Source organism: Mercenaria mercenaria, chromosome 8, assembly GCF_021730395.1.
Source record: "Mercenaria mercenaria strain notata chromosome 8, MADL_Memer_1, whole genome shotgun sequence".
Classification (NCBI taxonomy): domain Eukaryota; kingdom Metazoa; phylum Mollusca; class Bivalvia; order Venerida; family Veneridae; genus Mercenaria; species Mercenaria mercenaria.
This window is the reverse complement of record NC_069368.1, coordinates 7,705,267-7,723,455: the sequence shown is the minus strand read 5'-3', so window position 1 is coordinate 7,723,455 and position 18,189 is coordinate 7,705,267. Positions and strand designations below refer to the sequence as shown.

The 18,189-nt window shown below is 36.5% G+C and overlaps 1 protein-coding gene across 2 annotated transcripts in view; it reads right to left on the bottom strand.

Moving 5' to 3' along the window:
* LOC123523112 (leucine-rich repeat, immunoglobulin-like domain and transmembrane domain-containing protein 2) overlaps positions 1–18,189 on the bottom strand; it is a 76,723-nt gene that overhangs the window by 4,060 nt on the left and 54,474 nt on the right. Inside the window, exons 3-6 of one of the 2 annotated variants that reach the window (XM_045300750.2) lie at positions 14,041–14,088; positions 13,413–13,460; positions 12,248–12,598; positions 453–523 (exon numbers count right to left, since the gene is read on the bottom strand). In XM_045300750.2, coding sequence (XP_045156685.2) covers positions 453–523; positions 12,248–12,598; positions 13,413–13,460; positions 14,041–14,088 — 518 coding nt within the window. The remainder of the gene's footprint in view (positions 1–452; positions 524–12,247; positions 12,599–13,412; positions 13,461–14,040; positions 14,089–18,189) is intronic. The other variant, XM_045300749.2, reaches the window with a different exon arrangement.

The window sequence follows — 18,189 nt, the reverse complement described above, 5'->3', positions numbered from 1 at the left end:
TCGTCGGTGGTGTTTTGCAGATCGGTGAACTAAACAGTTGGGATATGGTATGCAAAAATGCTTTCACTTTAAAGTATCTTTAAGGTGCAGAGTTTACACTTACAAGCACATGTGACGTAATGATATATATTATAAAGCAGCCAGCCAGCCAGGGGTCGACATAATCTAGCTATCTAGCTGCTTGGGACAAGTGTCTATTTAAGGCAAGTTGAAATAAATGAAACGAAAAGTTAATCTGGGAAATTAACTGAGTAGCTTCTTAAGTTAAAGGGCTGTTTAATACAGGTAACGACTAAAGCAAGTTCAGCTCTATCAGTTTTTACAAGGTTTAGATTATTTGAAATAATTTGCTGGCTTCCTCCCTAAAGCAATTACATGTACGAACATGCTAACTGATATTTCCGTTGAGGACATAATTACGTACATGCAGTAATGAGTATAGTTAATGGTACCACTATGGCGGTCGTGAGTAAAATGGCGGCGGCTATAACTGTGGTATAAGGCGTGGAACGATACAGTTTGCCTGGAAAGAAAAATACATTGTTAACGTACTCATAATCACCTCGACCTATTAAAGTGACAATATTTCAGGCGCACGTGTCCATAATCACCTCGACTTACTAAAGTCACAATATTTCAGGCGCATGTTATCGTAATCGCCTCGACCTATTAAAGTCACAATATTTCAGGCGCACTTAATCGTAATCGCCTCGACCTATTAAAGTTACAATATTTCAGGCGCATGTTATCGTAATCGCCTCGACCTATTAAAGTCACAAGATTTCAGGCGTATGTAATCGTAATCTCCTCGACCTACTAAAGTCATAGAATTTCAGGCGCATGTGCTCGTAATCACATCGACCTATCAAAGTGACAATAAGTCAAGGGGATGTGCTCGTATTCACCTCGATTTATTAAAGTTGCAAAATTCAGGCGAATATGCTCGTAATCATCTCGGTCTACTAAAGCCACAATAATTCAGGCACATGTGCTCGTAATCACCTCGATGTATCAAAATTGCAATAATTCAGGCACATACGCTCGTAGTCATCTCGATCTACTAAAGTCACAATAATCCAGGCGTCAAAGTCGTAATAATTCTGGCGCATATGCTTATAACTACCTCGATCTTCTAAAGTCACAATATTTCTGTCGCATGTAATCGTATTCGCCTCGACCTACTTAAGTCATAGAATTTTCAGGCGCATGTGCTCGTAATCACATCGACCTATTAAAGTGACAATAAGTCAAAGAGATGTGCTCGTATTCACCTCGAGGTATTAAAGTTGCAATAATTCAGGCGCATATGCTCCTAATCATCTCGATTTACTAAAGTCACAATAATTCAGGCGTCAAAGTCGTAATAATTCAGGCGCATAGGCTTGTATCTACCTCGACCTTCTAAAGTCTCAATAATTCAGGCGCATGTGCTCGTTATTACCTCGACCTCCTAAATTCATAGAAATTCAGGCGCATGTGCTCGTAATCACCTCGACATACTAAAATAATAGTTATTCAGGCTCATGTGCTAAAACTTATCATGACCTATTTAAGTCACAATAAGTCAGGCGCATGTCGTCGTTATTATTTCGACCTAAAAAAGTCACATTACTTCAAGTGCATGTACTCATAAACATCTTTACCTACTGAAGTCACAATAATTAAGGCGCATGTGTTCTTAATCATCTCGACCTACTAAAGTCACAAATTGTCAGGGGGATGTACTCGTAATTACCTCGATACATTAAATTCGCAATAATTCAGGCGTATGTGCTCGTAATCATCTCGACCTAGTGAAGTCACAGTAGTTCAGGCGCATGTGCTCGTAATTATCTCGACCTACTAAAGTCACAATAGTTCAGATGCCTGTGCTCGTAATTATCTCGATACATTAAATTCGCAATAATTCAGGCGTATGTACTCGTGATCATCTCGACCTACTGAAGTCACAGTAGTTCAGGCGCATGTGCTCGTAATTATCTCGACCTACTGAAGTCACAATAGTTCAGGCGCATGTGCTCGTAATCATCTCGACCTACTGAAACCACAGTAGTTCAGGCGCATGTGCTCGTAATTATCTCGACCTACTAAAGTCATAACAGTTCAGATGCATGTGCTCGTAATTATCTCAATGCATTATATTCGCAATAATTCAGGCGTATGTGCTCGTGATCATCTCGACCTACTGAAGTCACAGTAGTTCAGGCGCATGTGGTGTAATTATCTCGACCTACTGAAGTCACCATAGTTCAGGCGCATGTGCTCGTAATCATCTCGACCTACTGAAGTCGCAATAGTTCAGACGCCTGTGCTCGTAATCACCCCGACCTACTAAAGTCAGAATAGTTCAAGCGCATGTGCTTGTAATCACCTCGATCCACTAAAGTCACAATAATTCAGGCGCAATTGCTTGTAATTACCTTGACCCACTAAAGTCACAATAATTCAAGCGCATGAGCTCGTAATCACCTCAACCCACTAAAGTTACAATAATGCATGCGCGTTTGCTCGTAATCACTCGATCCACTGAAGTCACAATAATTCAGGCGCAATTGCTCGTAATCACCCCGACCTACTAAAGTCACAATAATTCAGGCGCATGTGCTCGTAATCACCTCGACCCGCTAAAGTTACAATAATGTAAGCGCATTTGCTCGTAATCACCTCGATCTGTTGAAGTCACAATAATTCAGGCGCAATGGCTCGTAATCACACTAGCTAACTTAACTAACTTAAGTCACACTATTTCAGGCGCACCTACCAGTAATCATCTCTACCTACTAAAGTCACAATAAAACAGGTGCATGTGCTTGTGATGACCACGACCTACCAAAGTCACATTAATTCAGGTGCATGTGCTTTTAATCAACTTTATCTACTAAAGTCATAATAATTCAGGGGTATAAACTTTTAATCCCCTCGGTCTTCTAAAGTCACACTATTCAGGCGTATGTATTCGTAATCACTCCTGTCTATTAAAGTCGCAATAATTCAGGCGCAAGCATTCGTAATCACGTCGACCTATTAAAGTCGCACTAATTCAGGCGCATGCATTCGTAATCACTTTTACCTATTAAAGTCGCAGTAATTCAGGCGCATGTATTCGTAATCACTTCGACCTATTAAAGTAGCAATAATTCAGGCCCATGTGCTCGAATGACCGCGACTGATATTCATTTGTTTTAGTGTAACATCATGTGCAATATTTTCAAGAGTAGTTACCGAGCGAAAGATCATTTTCTTTCTTTTTTATGTCTTTTCACAGATTTTAACAATATTTTGCCCATTTATCGTCGCAATTTTCATTGAAGAAAAGTTTAATAATTCTCTGAGATGTGTATACTTTATTCCATATTACTCGACATAAAATAAGAACATGTACCATTCTTTGTCTTTTATTTATCTCATTGTTATACTGTTAAATGTTTTAAGATCATATAACACATTATGACGAACAAATGACTTAAAATACTTGATTTCTAAATTAATATATTCTACATCTGCTAAGGTAAATGCATCAATAGATCTGAGAAAAACATTGAAAAGTTAAGTTGGCATGTTTTTGGCCGCTCTATCTTCAAGCGAGAGGAGACCAGGCGCAAGCATGAGACAACACGCGATGCGATGACCCCTAAAAACCGCAGACGGCACCCAGCACACGGACCACACCCGAATGTGTGACAGCAGACCTCAGCTCACCACGGCTCCGCACCAAAACGATGCCACGAAGCAAGTCAAGAGCTGCTACCAAACACTCAGTGCTAGAAAGCTGTCTGATATATATCTGTGCTAAAACAAGAACGACAATATTGGCATTAGTGTCCACGAAAACGGCACGCGTTAAATATTCATGAGACAGCCCAATTCTTCAGCTAGTAAAACTAAAATACGGACTGACCGGGCCTACCACACAAAACACCAACTGATGCACCCCAGACACACTTCACCTTGCAAGAAGCAACGCAACATAGGCACCACACAACATTATAGTGAAGCATTACAGACAACGGAATGCAACCAGGGCCTCACCAGTACCATTGTGATGCATTACAGACACTTCATATCGCAAGAAACAACGCAACATAGGCATTACCAACACTATAGTGAAGCACTACGGACAACGGAATGCAACTTGGGCCTCACCAGTACCACAGTGATACATTACAGACACAACCTAGGTTTCGCCAATACTGTAATTATTCACTATAGAAGCTTCACTACACAAAAAAGCAAAGCAAACTAGGCATCACCAGAACCTACAGTGGTGCACTACAACCACTTCACAAGCAACAACGCAACGCAACGCAACGCAACGCAACGCAATGCAATCTAGGACTCGCCAGTACTATAAGGACGAAATCCTAGTGACCAGAAGCAACTTCAGGTCAACCAACCTTAAATAGCAAGGTGCATCTTTTGCAATGAACAACCTTTGGTGCATTGTTTAAGACAATAATGCCCTTGTGATAGGCCCGATAAAGGCAAACATAGCTTCACATGTTAAGTGACAGACGACAACGCTAATTACACTGAACTGTTCCGAATAAAATTCATCACACCAAGCGCATAGATATATCTCTAGTTCGGCGTCTACCGTCTAAATCGCCACAAAACAAACACCCAACCGGTTATTGTTTAGCAATCTAATTAACTCGATATCTCGCCTGATCCCCTCAATTCAACATTATTTGAGCGACAGTCCTAACATTTAAGGTATAATTACCGATTCATAAAAACTACAAAACACATAAATAACTGCCAGTGAGCCTTATCTTTTATCTAGAAGCTAAGATATAAATGAAAATACCTAAGCTAAAGTAATACACAAGTTCATGTAATTTCTTTCCTATATATTCTTTTACAGAAAATGTCTTAAACATTAATTTAATTTCCGATATCCTAAAAAAAAATCACACAGTTCCAGTTAAAAACATTCTAACGAATGCTGTTATTTATCAACACAATACACCTGAATTCCATAAATAGGGAACTATCCAAAAGTTAATTTCCAGGAAGTATCTACGGTACTTTGAAGTTCCTTCGACTTGGCTTCTATCACAGAACATTCATTCGTAACTTCTTTGAGTATGATTATAATTGGGATATCGGAGACTTCACAGTGTACGTTGCACTAACAGCTCACTGACATCTTCAATAAATGCCATATAAGAAATCTGTACCCTGAAAGTATAATACAAAACGCAGCAAATCTGACACAAATTTCTCCAGAATGTCAGGTCTTTCACCAAAAAAACTATGTTAACCATAAAAAATTACTGCATTAGCAACTTTAGGGTGTTGCGGGAGGGTAAGTTTATCTTTACTGAACAACATGTAGAAGAACTGTAGATTCTGTCAGTAAGTGTATAATAACGGTCTATTCGCCCTTTCAGACGCGATGTGAGAAATCTGCACGGGCTTTTTGCTTTTATATCGAACAACTGGCTGTGTTCTCGGCTCGCTGAACATGCAAATCAGTACTGTATTGATAAAACGAAAACCAGTTCAACTAAATAATAAAGGCCGATTAATCCCGAATCCTTAGCAACTAACACACATTTTAAGTCTCGAGGAATAAATGAAATTATTTTAAAGAAATAATTTATATTATTCCATATTACTCGACATAAAATAAGAACATGTACCATTCTTTGTCTTTTATTTATCTCATTGTTATACTGTTAAATGTTTTAAGATCATATAACACATTATGACGAACAAATGACTTAAAATACTTGATTTCTAAATTAATATATTCTACATCTGCTAAGGTAAATGCATCAATAGATCTGAGAAAAACATTGAAAAGTTAAGTTGGCATGTTTTTGGCCGCTCTATCTTCAAGCGAGAGGAGACCAGGCGCAAGCATGAGACAACACGCGATGCGATGACCCCTAAAAACCGCAGACGGCACCCAGCACACGGACCACACCCGAATGTGTGACAGCAGACCTCAGCTCACCACGGCTCCGCACCAAAACGATGCCACGAAGCAAGTCAAGAGCTGCTACCAAACACTCAGTGCTAGAAAGCTGTTTAACAAACACCATGCGTCCCGTCTCCTCTCGATTTATTGATTTTTTCCGCCACAATAAATTTTGCAAAAATTTATCCCCCAAAAAATCAACACAAAGAAAAATTAGACATTTACAATTTTCTATTAAAGCATCTCTGTGACCGCGGCAAATCTCAAGTAAAATGCAATGAATCCGCGCGAAAGAAATTATAGCGAACGCAAAAAATATAGGTAAACATTCAATCCACACGGCCAGCCAATCGCTGGAGTCGAAAATATCATGCGGTGTTACCGAAAGATACTGTAATATTTCTAATACGAATGATCAGTACGTACAGGACAAACTAATTAAGCATATTGTTGCACTTATCCCTAATAGCATAAATCTGAACAACATTTTACCGGGAAAAAAGTTGCTGTGGTATAACACATTATAGTGTGATTTGGTTTAACCGTAAAAATCTTGGGCAAACTAGATCTTAACAAAATAATTCGATGTTAGGTTATTTGTGACGTCAGAACTTCTGAATCACAGTAAGTAGTCATGAAAAGTTATTTGTTTTATTTGCGTGTATACATGGTAAAAGTACATACATAGTTTCAAATCACCAAATATTCGTAATTTCGGATATTGTTTAATAGTTTACCTAAATCAATGAAGAATTGTATCAACTTTTGGCACACACAAGTTTTATTTGAATTTGTGTCCAAATTGTGAAATAATTGTCATAAATTTAAACCACTAGCATGTAAAGCCTCGGTAGCGATGAACATTTTCTCAGAAATTGCTTGAACTATTTGGTCTTTTGAATGTTTGACTCGGGGGATATTGCCCATAAGAAAATAGTATCTTAATATTTCATAGAATCGCATTAAATTAATTGAATTATGGGCAAGCTACCCTGGTTTCGTTTTGTATTTTCAACAAAATAAAATCCCCTTTCTGATTTGTCTTAGAATTTATTAAACGTATAACCAAATACTGTCCGTAAAAGACAGGTCAGCCTCTTCTCTAAATACCGGATCCCACCGACGCTTGAACCTACCAGTACACTTAATTAATCTAAATAGGTGGCCTGCCAAAATAGGCTAATATGAAAACAACTTTAAACATCCTTTATTCGTAGTTATAATAAATCTGCAATAAAACAGGTTTATATCTACCGCCGCAAAAATGAATTTGATTCCGTATGACAACCCTGTAATAGATTACTTAAAAACACTCTCATATAAAAACTAATGAAAAATAATGCTCGTAAGGTATGATAAACTTTGATGAGAACCCTTACACTAAACCATACGTCATGAATAAACATGGTGACGTATTCACTAAGTATAGGCTATACTTTTACCGGTTATAATTGTCGAAATATTTCAAATGCTTTAAAAGCAGTGCTACACATTGTATCAGAGAATCGGTAGAGATTTCCGACCAATAAAATAAAATGTGTATTTTATACTTCTTTGTTCTAAATAAAGAATGTCTTAAACTTTTCAATTCGAAGGCGAAGCAGGCCATTTCAAATGCCATTAAAACGACCAGGCACGTGATTGGTTTTGAATAAAATATTTATATGAAGGCACCAAACATAATCGCCACTGAATTTGATTTCTTTATTCGACAAGTAGGTACCCCAGATAAATGGGGAATAATATAATAGTTCTAGAACAATTCTATCGGAAGTTATGCCACATTTATGCCACGTGTCAGGCAACAGTTTGCGTGACACCAATGACCTTTAATCCAAACCTTCACCCCAAGCATTTGCAGAAAAAACAACTGTTTACCCTGATTGGTAATCCAAAAATAGTCCTGAAAAAAAACGGGTATACCGACTGTAATATCGCAAGAATCCTAGTATTGTTAAATCTAAACAAATCTCAACCCTAATGTGGAGATAGGCTTGCTAAATCAACAGAATGAGTCGGATGAAGCAGAGAAGAAACAATCCACATGCATCTGCAGTCCTGAATAAAAATTATTCTGTGAAACAATCGATGTTTTTTTTTTTTTTTTTTTTTTTTTTTTTTTTTTTTTTTTTAATTTACTTTCTGAAGTGTAGTGGTCAGAATTCGGATCACCATCTGTAGGTCTACAAATCAAGCTCTGAACCCCAAAATTTCAATCATTATTGCTTTGTTCTTTCGATTGCCAACTGCTATCAAATCCTTAAATACATTTAAAGACGCAAAACCACTTCCAGTAAAATCGTCTAGATAGTTCTGCTGTTTGCCCGATTTCATGTTTGATTTCAACACAAAATTCTTAAATGCCCACCACGACCTAGTAACCATTTTTTTTTTTTTTTAACCACGGAAACTTCATGAAAATCATTCTTAAATAACAAGTAATATACAGCCATGATGGATAATTAAGGCCCTTCCTAAAATAAATGAGTTTTACAGCTTCATATGCAAAAACTTATTCAATCAATCTCTTATCATCATAGTTTTAAGAGCATAGCATAGAATGACTACTTTACACTGAAGAAACCAAATGTGTTCGAAATTTAACTTAATGCACTAATTTCTGTACATATTGTTACATTGATTAAATATAGTATTAAGTCAGTAAACACCTTGTTTTGGCCTAATCTATGTCTAATCTATGTCACCGTCAACTTGTTACTAAATACTTGTATATTTCAATCTTTTCATGCAAATCATGTAAAACTACCGTCATGGAAATACAAAAGAATACAGGTATTTTGTGGCGTATATTTAAATCCTAGCAAATTTTGCAATGTTATCCATTCCTCAAAAGGAAGTGTTGTTTCAAAATAAAAACTTTCTGTGTCAGTCCAGTGTTTGTGTTAGTAGAGAAGACTATTAAACGTACTAAACGGTATGCGTTTTGCGTTTTTTGATGACAAGTCCCTTGACCTAGATCTTGACCTATTTTAGAAATTTAGCAGCTGTTATTTTGGGTCAATATCGTCTACTAAGTTAACTATATCGATATATATTTTTTTTTTTTTGAGCTCTGAGACGAAATTTCATTTAAACTTCATCTCCGGGCGCGACCCCAATCTTGACCCCTAAAATGTCTCTGAAATGTTCTACTTGCAAATTATCCCGGGATGTGGGTTTTGATACTTCACTGAAAAGTTATAATGACTGCAGGACACTCCCGAATGTGGAGCGAAGTATGTGCTTTATATGAATAATTTGAATATTAATGAAGTAATTGCACATGCAGTGACGTGTACTCGCCCGAACCGTTTCCTCTGCGTCATTAACCTGCACATATCGCCACCACAAGTCTGTTATGTTTTAAGACCAGGATGCGGGCGATATCACCCGACGCAACCGAAACTGCCCACCCCACACGCCATGCTAAAACTTGTACATGTAACAAAGCATTTTCTGAACTTTATCACTGATTGGTTAAATATGTCGCCGCATAAATAATGAACGCTTTCGACCACTGCATATAGAATTAATCTTGCCCGAGTGTTTTTAGCCTGACCGTCGGTAGACAGTCTAAAATGTCTTTCTTACAAAAAACGTTTTGAAAACTAAATGCCCCCTTTGACCGGCAATAATGCCAAATTGATATATTCGTCTCTGAAAATCTGTTCAAGGGAGAAAGGCAGATGTGCCGCCAATAAGACACTGGTAAGACTAACAGAAGGTATGATTTAATTTGCGCATCTTCCCACAGACTGTAACTTTTTGTTCAATATTAGACATGCTGACCATACAGACGAGCCTAGTATAGATGACCTATACACTTACACCGCCACACCCTCCTTGAAATTTTACCTCTAACCATGACATAGTCTTGTGAAATACCCGAACCATATAAAAATACTTAAAAATCAATAATATTATTAATACACCCACCAGCATTATCTTGTAACTGTCTGTTTCTTCCTTCTCGATATCGTTTGCACAATTACCGGTCCCTCGTGCTCCAAGGTCATGTGGAGGTATCTGATTCCGCACCTCGTACTTGGCCGGCCTTTTGTTCCTCTCCTCTCGTCCTATGGTGATATTCCTGTTGTTGACGATTTTGCTCTTACATTTTGCCTGTGACCTTCGTCCTTCCTTTCCCGGCCTTGTCGTTTAGGTCTAACACGTTCATGCGGCATCTCAATTTAAGATTACTTTAAGTTTATCTTTACTGAACGACATGTAGAAGAACTGTAGATTCTGTCAGTAAGTGTATAATAACGGTCTATTCGCCCTTTCAGACGCGATGTGAGAAATCTGCACGGGCTTTTTGCTTTTATATCGAACAACTGGCTGTGTTCTCGGCTCGCTGAACATGCAAATCAGTACTGTATTGATAAAACGAAAACCAGTTCAACTAAATAATAAAGGCCGATTAATCCCGAATCCTTAGCAACTAACACACATTTTAAGTCTCGAGGAATAAATGAAATTATTTTAAAGAAATAATTTATATTATATACAATTTGATTGCAGGTCTAACCGTTTACAAAAAGCGACAATAACAATAACCTTTTTCCACCAACCGATAATAATTACTATTTTTGCATCAACGTAGTCATTTTTCCAGAATTTAGAGCTTATCAAATAACATCTCATTACTCGAAAATATACAATTTCTTCCTAAGTAAGTGTAAAGATTGGTACTTTTAAAATATTTAAGCAGAATACGGGAACCGCTGTTATATATTTGCAGAACATTTCTTCAATACCGTCATTAATTAGAAACAGGCACATCCATGGTCAGAAGACAAAACAAAATTATAGACCAAGGTACTTGCCTTCTGGGCAAAACATCTCAAACAAAAAGACAATTAATGGGGCACTTAACGGAAAGTCAATTACCGGAAGTCAGTTCCTTTTTTGTCAAAATGACGTCAAAATTAGTCTAAATTAACGCTTAATTCCACATTCAGCCAATTTTCTGTCGTATATCTATATAATGACGATTTATTTGAAATTATTATGGTTTCTTTGCGTAATGTACTACGTTTTATCCTTAGGTGAACCATCTCGTTTGAACCCTCAGTCCTTCATCAAAACGTAGTATATATTATATTGTTTTAGATATTTTTATCACAGACATATTGCTACTTTTTGGTAGTCGAAAATACTCGACTGACACGTTCAGTTGGTAAGGCTTACCTTCTAAACATTATATACTTGTTTACAAAGCAATGACAAGATATTTGAGAATGTAAATGGTGATGACTGGAGTACTAGCACTGTGTTCCTGATTGCAGATCAAAGCCACATCTAAAAACAACCTAATTGTAAAAGGTTTTTTTTTCTATCAATATTGTCGACAGGTTCACCGTCTTCAGAACTACATCATATGTTGTTTTTTTTTTTGGTTAATTTGATGAGATTATTTTCCCAGAAATGCAAAGAGAACATTGTCATTAGTTAGGCTACATTATACAAAACAAAAACAAAAAAAAACAAGAGCTGTCTCCATAGGATGACACTTGCCCCCGATGGCACTTTGAATGAATAGTTATGGCCGATGTTAGAGTTTAGGACCTTTGACCTACGGACCTGGGTCTTGCGCGCGACACGTCGTCTTACTGTGCCACACATTCATGCGTAGTTATTTTAAAATCCATGCATGAATGACAAAGATATGGACCGGACACGCCCATCATTGCACTATCATGAAATATGACCTTTAACGTCTAAGTGTGACCTTGACTTTTGAGCTACGGACCTGGGTCTTGCGCGCGACATGTCGTCTTACTGTGGTACACATTCATGCCCAATAATTTTAAAATCCATGCATGAATGACAAAGATATGGACCGGACACGCCCATCAATGCACTATCATGAAATATGACCTTTAACGTCTAAGTGTGACCTTGCCCTTTAAGCTACAGACCTGGGTCTTGCGCGCGACACGTCGTCTTACTGTGCCACACATTTATGCGTAGTTACTTGAAAATCCATCCATGGATGACAAAGATATGGACCGGACACGCCCATCAATGCACTATCATGAAAAATGACCTTTAACGTCTAAGTGTGACCTTGACCTTTGAGCTACGGACCTGGGTCTTGCGCGCGACACGTCGTCTTACTGTGGTACACATTCTTGCCAAGTTATTTGAAAATCCATCCATGGATGACAAAGATATGGACCGGACACGAAAATTGCGGACAGACCGACAGACCGACAGACGGTTCAAAAACTATATGCCTCCGAAGTCCCTTCGGGGGCATAAAAATACTGAAAAAAAATGATATTATTAATTATGACAAAGCTCAAATGATGAACTCACCTTCAAATTCAACTGTTTTCTGCGTTGCAAGACCACACTGTTGTATCACCCTTTCGTTATCATCTATTGCATTAACACAAATGACGTATTCAGTCGCGGGTTTTAGACCAGTTAGTGTGTAATTTGATATTCCTGGAGTCACAAAAACCTCATTGTATGAGGAACTGTCTGTTATTGAGTAACGTATTTTGTATCCGTATAGATTATCACAGTTAAGGACAGGACACCAGTCGACATACAAGGTGGAGGAATTAATTACTTCAATGAGCATTTCTTCAAATCTAACCGCTGCATAAGCTTGTGGTGACTGCATTTCTATCTCTGTCTGTGTCGACTTCATTGGAGTTGTCTCTGAAAATGTGGTTATGTATAACCGTTCTTAACTAAAATACGATTTTGAAAGCATAGCCCTAAAAATATAAAATCCATGCTCAAGATCACTATGAGGTTAAAAGCACTTGGGTCTTTTTGTTTGAGTGGTGAAGGTCGCTGACTTCATATCACTAACCCCATATATCTGCGGGTTCGAAACATTCAAGGGATGTAGAAAAAATAAAATCAGGAAAGTAGATCCCTTGGAAGCAGCGAGAACATTGCAAACAGTGAAAATTGCAGACTCGGTTGGATTGAGTCTGTTCATGAGCAGTAGAAGTCTTGTTAATAAGGACGTCATTAAGCTGTATAATGAAAGGGCTGTGGTTCTATTCTGGTGCCTGCAATAATGCCTCGAGGGGCATTTGGGATCTTCCTTTTTAAAACTAAAGAGATTACAGTCTTATTGTTAGTCGGTGTTAAATTATGCTAAAATCATTAAGCCAGATGTAGGAATTTTCAAACACTGGATGATTGTTTACGTTATTGTTAACGTTACTGTCTCCTGCTACATGATTTAAGTTAGTGGTTCCGTAAGGACAATCGGCTTTTTCCGTTAGATTACGTATTTCTTCGTACGCGATTTCGGCATTCTCCGGTTATTATGAAAGAAGCAGTTTTCTGTAATTCCCGAAGGATGCCGAAATAGCATTTGAATCGCGCCATGATAAAACATAGTGCGTTTGCGACCAGCATGGATCCAGATGAACAAAACCTGATAACTGATGAGTTTGATGCATGGAGTCTGAATGAATCAGAAAATCATTTCCATTCTGTATTTATTTATTCTTACCACAATCCAAGTCGCCATTCTGTACCCCTACTTCTTTGACGTCATGGTCTGAAAATGTTAAAATACATGTATTACAATATCAAAGTTCACTTATCAATTTCCTCAATTTCAAATTGCATCTTTTTGTTAATGTCAAGTCTTTAGATATATAATGCTGAAGATTAAAAAAACAACAACAGAGAATGTGTTGATATTTGACGATCTTGTGTTAAAATGTGCCATTTTTTGGTAATAGCGGCTAAGGTCTGGATAGTACGTATACCAAGTTAAACTGTATTTTCATGTGGATGAAAGGGTCAAAATATCGAATTTTTATTAAACTTATATAAAACTACCGTACGATTTCTAAATTCATGTATCAAACTTAATATTATTTAGTTCATGGTTAATATAAATTGAAAGTTATAACGTAAAACAAAATGCCTCACACAGTTTTACTGCAGGACTAACGAAGTAGAGAACTATCCGGCATATTTTGCCGTCTTCACGAGATTTCATGATCTCTATATTTTTAGTTTTTGTCTATAATGTAACTAATTATAATGGAAGTATTTTTCAAATTTTAGAACTTAAAACATAAGATAAAGCGAAAGTTGTGAGCCTTTACAAAATCCCAAATAATACTTACCATACTCGATGACCCCATTATGGACGTCTGTGTCCGTTTTCTCGGGATCTGAATAAAATAAAATAATTACGTTACCAGTTATAATTATATTTTTTGTTATACTCTTAAGCTGTGATAGTACTCCTTTTGCCGTCACAGTCACACTGAGCCTTAAAAAATAGTGTCAGTTATTATAATAAACTTTTTTTAGCTGAATACACAAAGATTTTCTTAATTTTAGTTTCCAATAAAGATTCTGAAATATGATAATTACGTTACCAATAACGTTACCTGTCCTGTATATTTGTTAAACTATTAGGCTATGGTAACACATCCTTTGTGCCGTCACACTAATACACGCATAGGATATCTTAATAGATAGCATCAATTACTAAAATAAGCTTTTCTAAAAGCCGCTTTTATTAGCTGAATACACAAAGATTTTCTTAACTTGTTTCCATTACCGACTTTAAAGTCTTGCTTGCCCGTGATACTTCGTACCTAAGTGTATGCGTACCTGGCATACTTAGTAAGTCTTTCACACACACTGATAAAGTATGGACACCGTGTCTCTATCAGGTGTGGTTAAAAAGAACTAAAATCTTAGTTTGCTTTCGAGACAGGTCATTCCAACCTAATTATACCGAAAAACCAACGACTCCCTTTAAAGCAATTATTTTGAATGAGCACATATAAGATGAAATCTTGATTGTAGATATTGTTTTACAAATACTCTTCTCTTAATGAAATAAACATGCAATGTTTATAAGTGATATACACTACTTAACGTTCATAATCGATCAACAAGGCTTTTCGGATATTATACGAAACATATACATGTATGTATAAACATAATAAATAATTTCTTACAATTATCTTATTCAGTATCTTGGCATAAGAAAATAAAAGTTTCATATCATTCAATTTAAACACCTCCAACTAATAAAATGTTACAGAACGACACCCAGTAAGTCAAAGTCAAGATAACAGTAAGTTCAATTGATATCGTTTATGTCGGCAGTCCACATAACCGACAGACAAACGGTACCTGAAATTGACCCATCTGTTATGGATCCATATATTGGTGCAAATCGCATTATCACAGTGGATTCGCAAAACTCACCGTATTTCACTGCTAGAATCACAAAAAAAATGTTGATGAACATCAATGTGCAAATAATCGATAAGTGCTTAAATCCTATACACATGATTTAAAGATAAAGTAAACCCAAATATGGAAAATTACTTCATAGTATCTCTGTAAACATAAAATCAAAATGTTAGTGTGTAGAAACAGTATACATCTAATACATGTAGAGTTAAGCACAGTTTTAAAGTGTTCTACTACTGAAAACTGGAAATAATTTAACAAACTAGAGCTGCTTTTGAGAAAAGCGCATGTCTCCCACAACTGCCTAATCATCTGAATAATAGTATACGAGCCAACCATGCACCAAGACCTCAACTGTCTTATCAGACTTTGAGTGCTTTGATTATCAAAAACAAGTTTCCAGGTCCATAATTCCGAAGTGCCTGGGCCGATTTGGCTAGTTATCTAACTTGGTCGAGGACTTATTGGCAAACACATTTTGTTCAAATTTGGTGAAAATCGGATGAGAAATGTTCGACTTAGAGTGCCGACAAGCTTTGTGAAAGACACACAGTCACACACACAGACAGGAGTAAATCAATATGTCTCCAACACCACTGTGTGGTGGGAGACATGATAACTGTTACACATGGTATTTAATTCTGAATGTAGCTCTATAAACAGTTGTAGTAAATGTATATATTTAGTCTAGTTAAATTCACTTGATGAAATTTTCTACATTTAAAGCTAGTATCCGAAGAAAAAATGAGTAAATTATGGGCAATGGATATCTTATAAGTCATGCTAAATACTTCCGACTTCACATTCTCTGATAAGATGAGGGACCAGAGAGGTATTGTACTATTTATTTGAACTTTCAAAACAGATTAACATGAAAGCCAGAAACATGTTTTTGACAGTTCAAATAAATAGTACAATACATGCTATTTCTAATTCAAACGTACGTTGGCTCAATGAAAACCAATTGTCTGGCGGGTATCAATCTGGATTACGAGCAAATGTGATATTTGTGGGACGTGACTTTAGCTGTAATGGATGTATAGTTGTTCATAAACTTGTCCCCCAATTTAAATTCAAATTGTCCACTGATTGACATTAACTTGCACAATCTAAGGACGGACTTGAACAGTAAAGTATAAAAGTATACATTTGTTGAATGGCTTGACGCTCAACGCTCGAAACTATTGCCCGAGAAAATGTTTTATAGCATGACATCATCAGCACACCAGCGATTTATAATAAGAAACCATGTAACACAAAAATCACTAGGGTCTTACTGAGTTTCATGACAAAGTGGACACATACTTATTTTTAACACTATTTTACTCATAGCTTCAAGTGGGGACAATTTATTTTTGATATTGTATAAATATGCCATACCACTTGTGATACTTTTTGTAGAAACTAGAACTGTCACAGGAGTAACGAATTATGGCAAATTTTAAGTTGGAAAGGGGCCATAACTACATCAAAAATTGGTTATTTGTAGCCGAAATCGAACTTGACCTGTATTTTATGATGTTACACAGGTCTGTGTACCACAAATTATTTAAATCTGTCAAGCCTTTTATGCGTTATTGTCCGGAAACCATGAGTTTGGCAAATTTTAAGTTGGAAAGGGGCCATAACTACATCAAAAATTGGTTATTTGTAGCCAAAGTCGAACTTGACCTGTATTTTATGATGTTACACAGGTCTGTGTACCATAAATTATTTAAATCTGTCAAGCCTTTTATGAGTTATTGTCCGGAAACCATGAGTTCGGCAAATTTTAAGTTGGAAAGGGGCCATAACTACGTCAAAAATAGTGGTTTGTAGTCAAAATCGAACTTGACTTGTATTTTATGATGTTACACCAGTGTACCAAAATTTATTTAAATCTGTCAAGCCTTTCATGAGTTATTGTCCGCGAACCATGAAAACCAACGGACGTACCGAACGATTGACCGACCGACCGACTTACTCCTATATAGCCCCCAAGCTTCGTTTTGTGGGGGTATAATAAATGATTTTTGTCACGGTAAACATATGCATAATACTTCGTGGTTTATATAAAAACTATTTCTGTCGTCAGATTTTTTTGTCATTGCTCAATTTTTCGTGACATGAGAGAATAATATAGAAAAATATATAATTTAGATCAAGTCATAATAACCAAGTATAAATTTCCATACGTAAATAAGGTAATATTGTAGCTGTCAGAATTCGATTGCATCGTGTCTGCGACTGCTATTTTTAGAATCAATACGGTGAAATAAGTATTGACAAAATAGTTCGTTCTTTGATTTACTGTCATTTTTGACATCACAAGCAACAAATTGCATTTGATATAACAGACGACAAATTACAAATTCTACTCACAGATATTAGTTGCATAGTGGTCTACAGTCTGATACATTTGTTAAATAAGATGTTATAAATTTATTTTGCCTGTTTCCATAAGATGATTAACATTGTTTTTGTCTTTTAAAGTCTTTGCTTCTATCAGACGCTACAGTTATCACTAAAGTACATTGGTAGTGCATGCATTTATTTTACTTGCTATTGTTTGAGGCAAATGACACAAAACACCATCAGCATTGTGCAGATACGCACATCGATTTGAAAGGCAGTAGTAGGTTCAACAATTATGAATCAGTCGTCAATGATTTTCCAAATATACTTTAGTCATATTTGGTCACAAATTTCCGAAGAAAAAAAATAGAAATTCCTGAATATATTGGCATTAAAATACATTTGTAGTTGTGTTCTTTTTTTAAAAACAGATATATAAAACTTTAAAATTTGCTTTTCAATTGTTGCCATGAAAACTACATTTGACAATAAGATTAAAAACGATAAAAAAGAAAGAAAAAAATCCCAACTACCACAATCGGAAACATAAAATCTATTTTTGTTCTTGCAAACTTATGGAAATTCTCGAAAGACTCTTTGGTGAATCAAACTGCAGTTTAAAAGGTACAGTTAATGCACTCGGTAATGGCGTTCCGATTTGGTTGAGTTTTATATGTAAGCTAGCATCTTAGCAACCACTTCAGGGAATGAATTGAAACTTCACA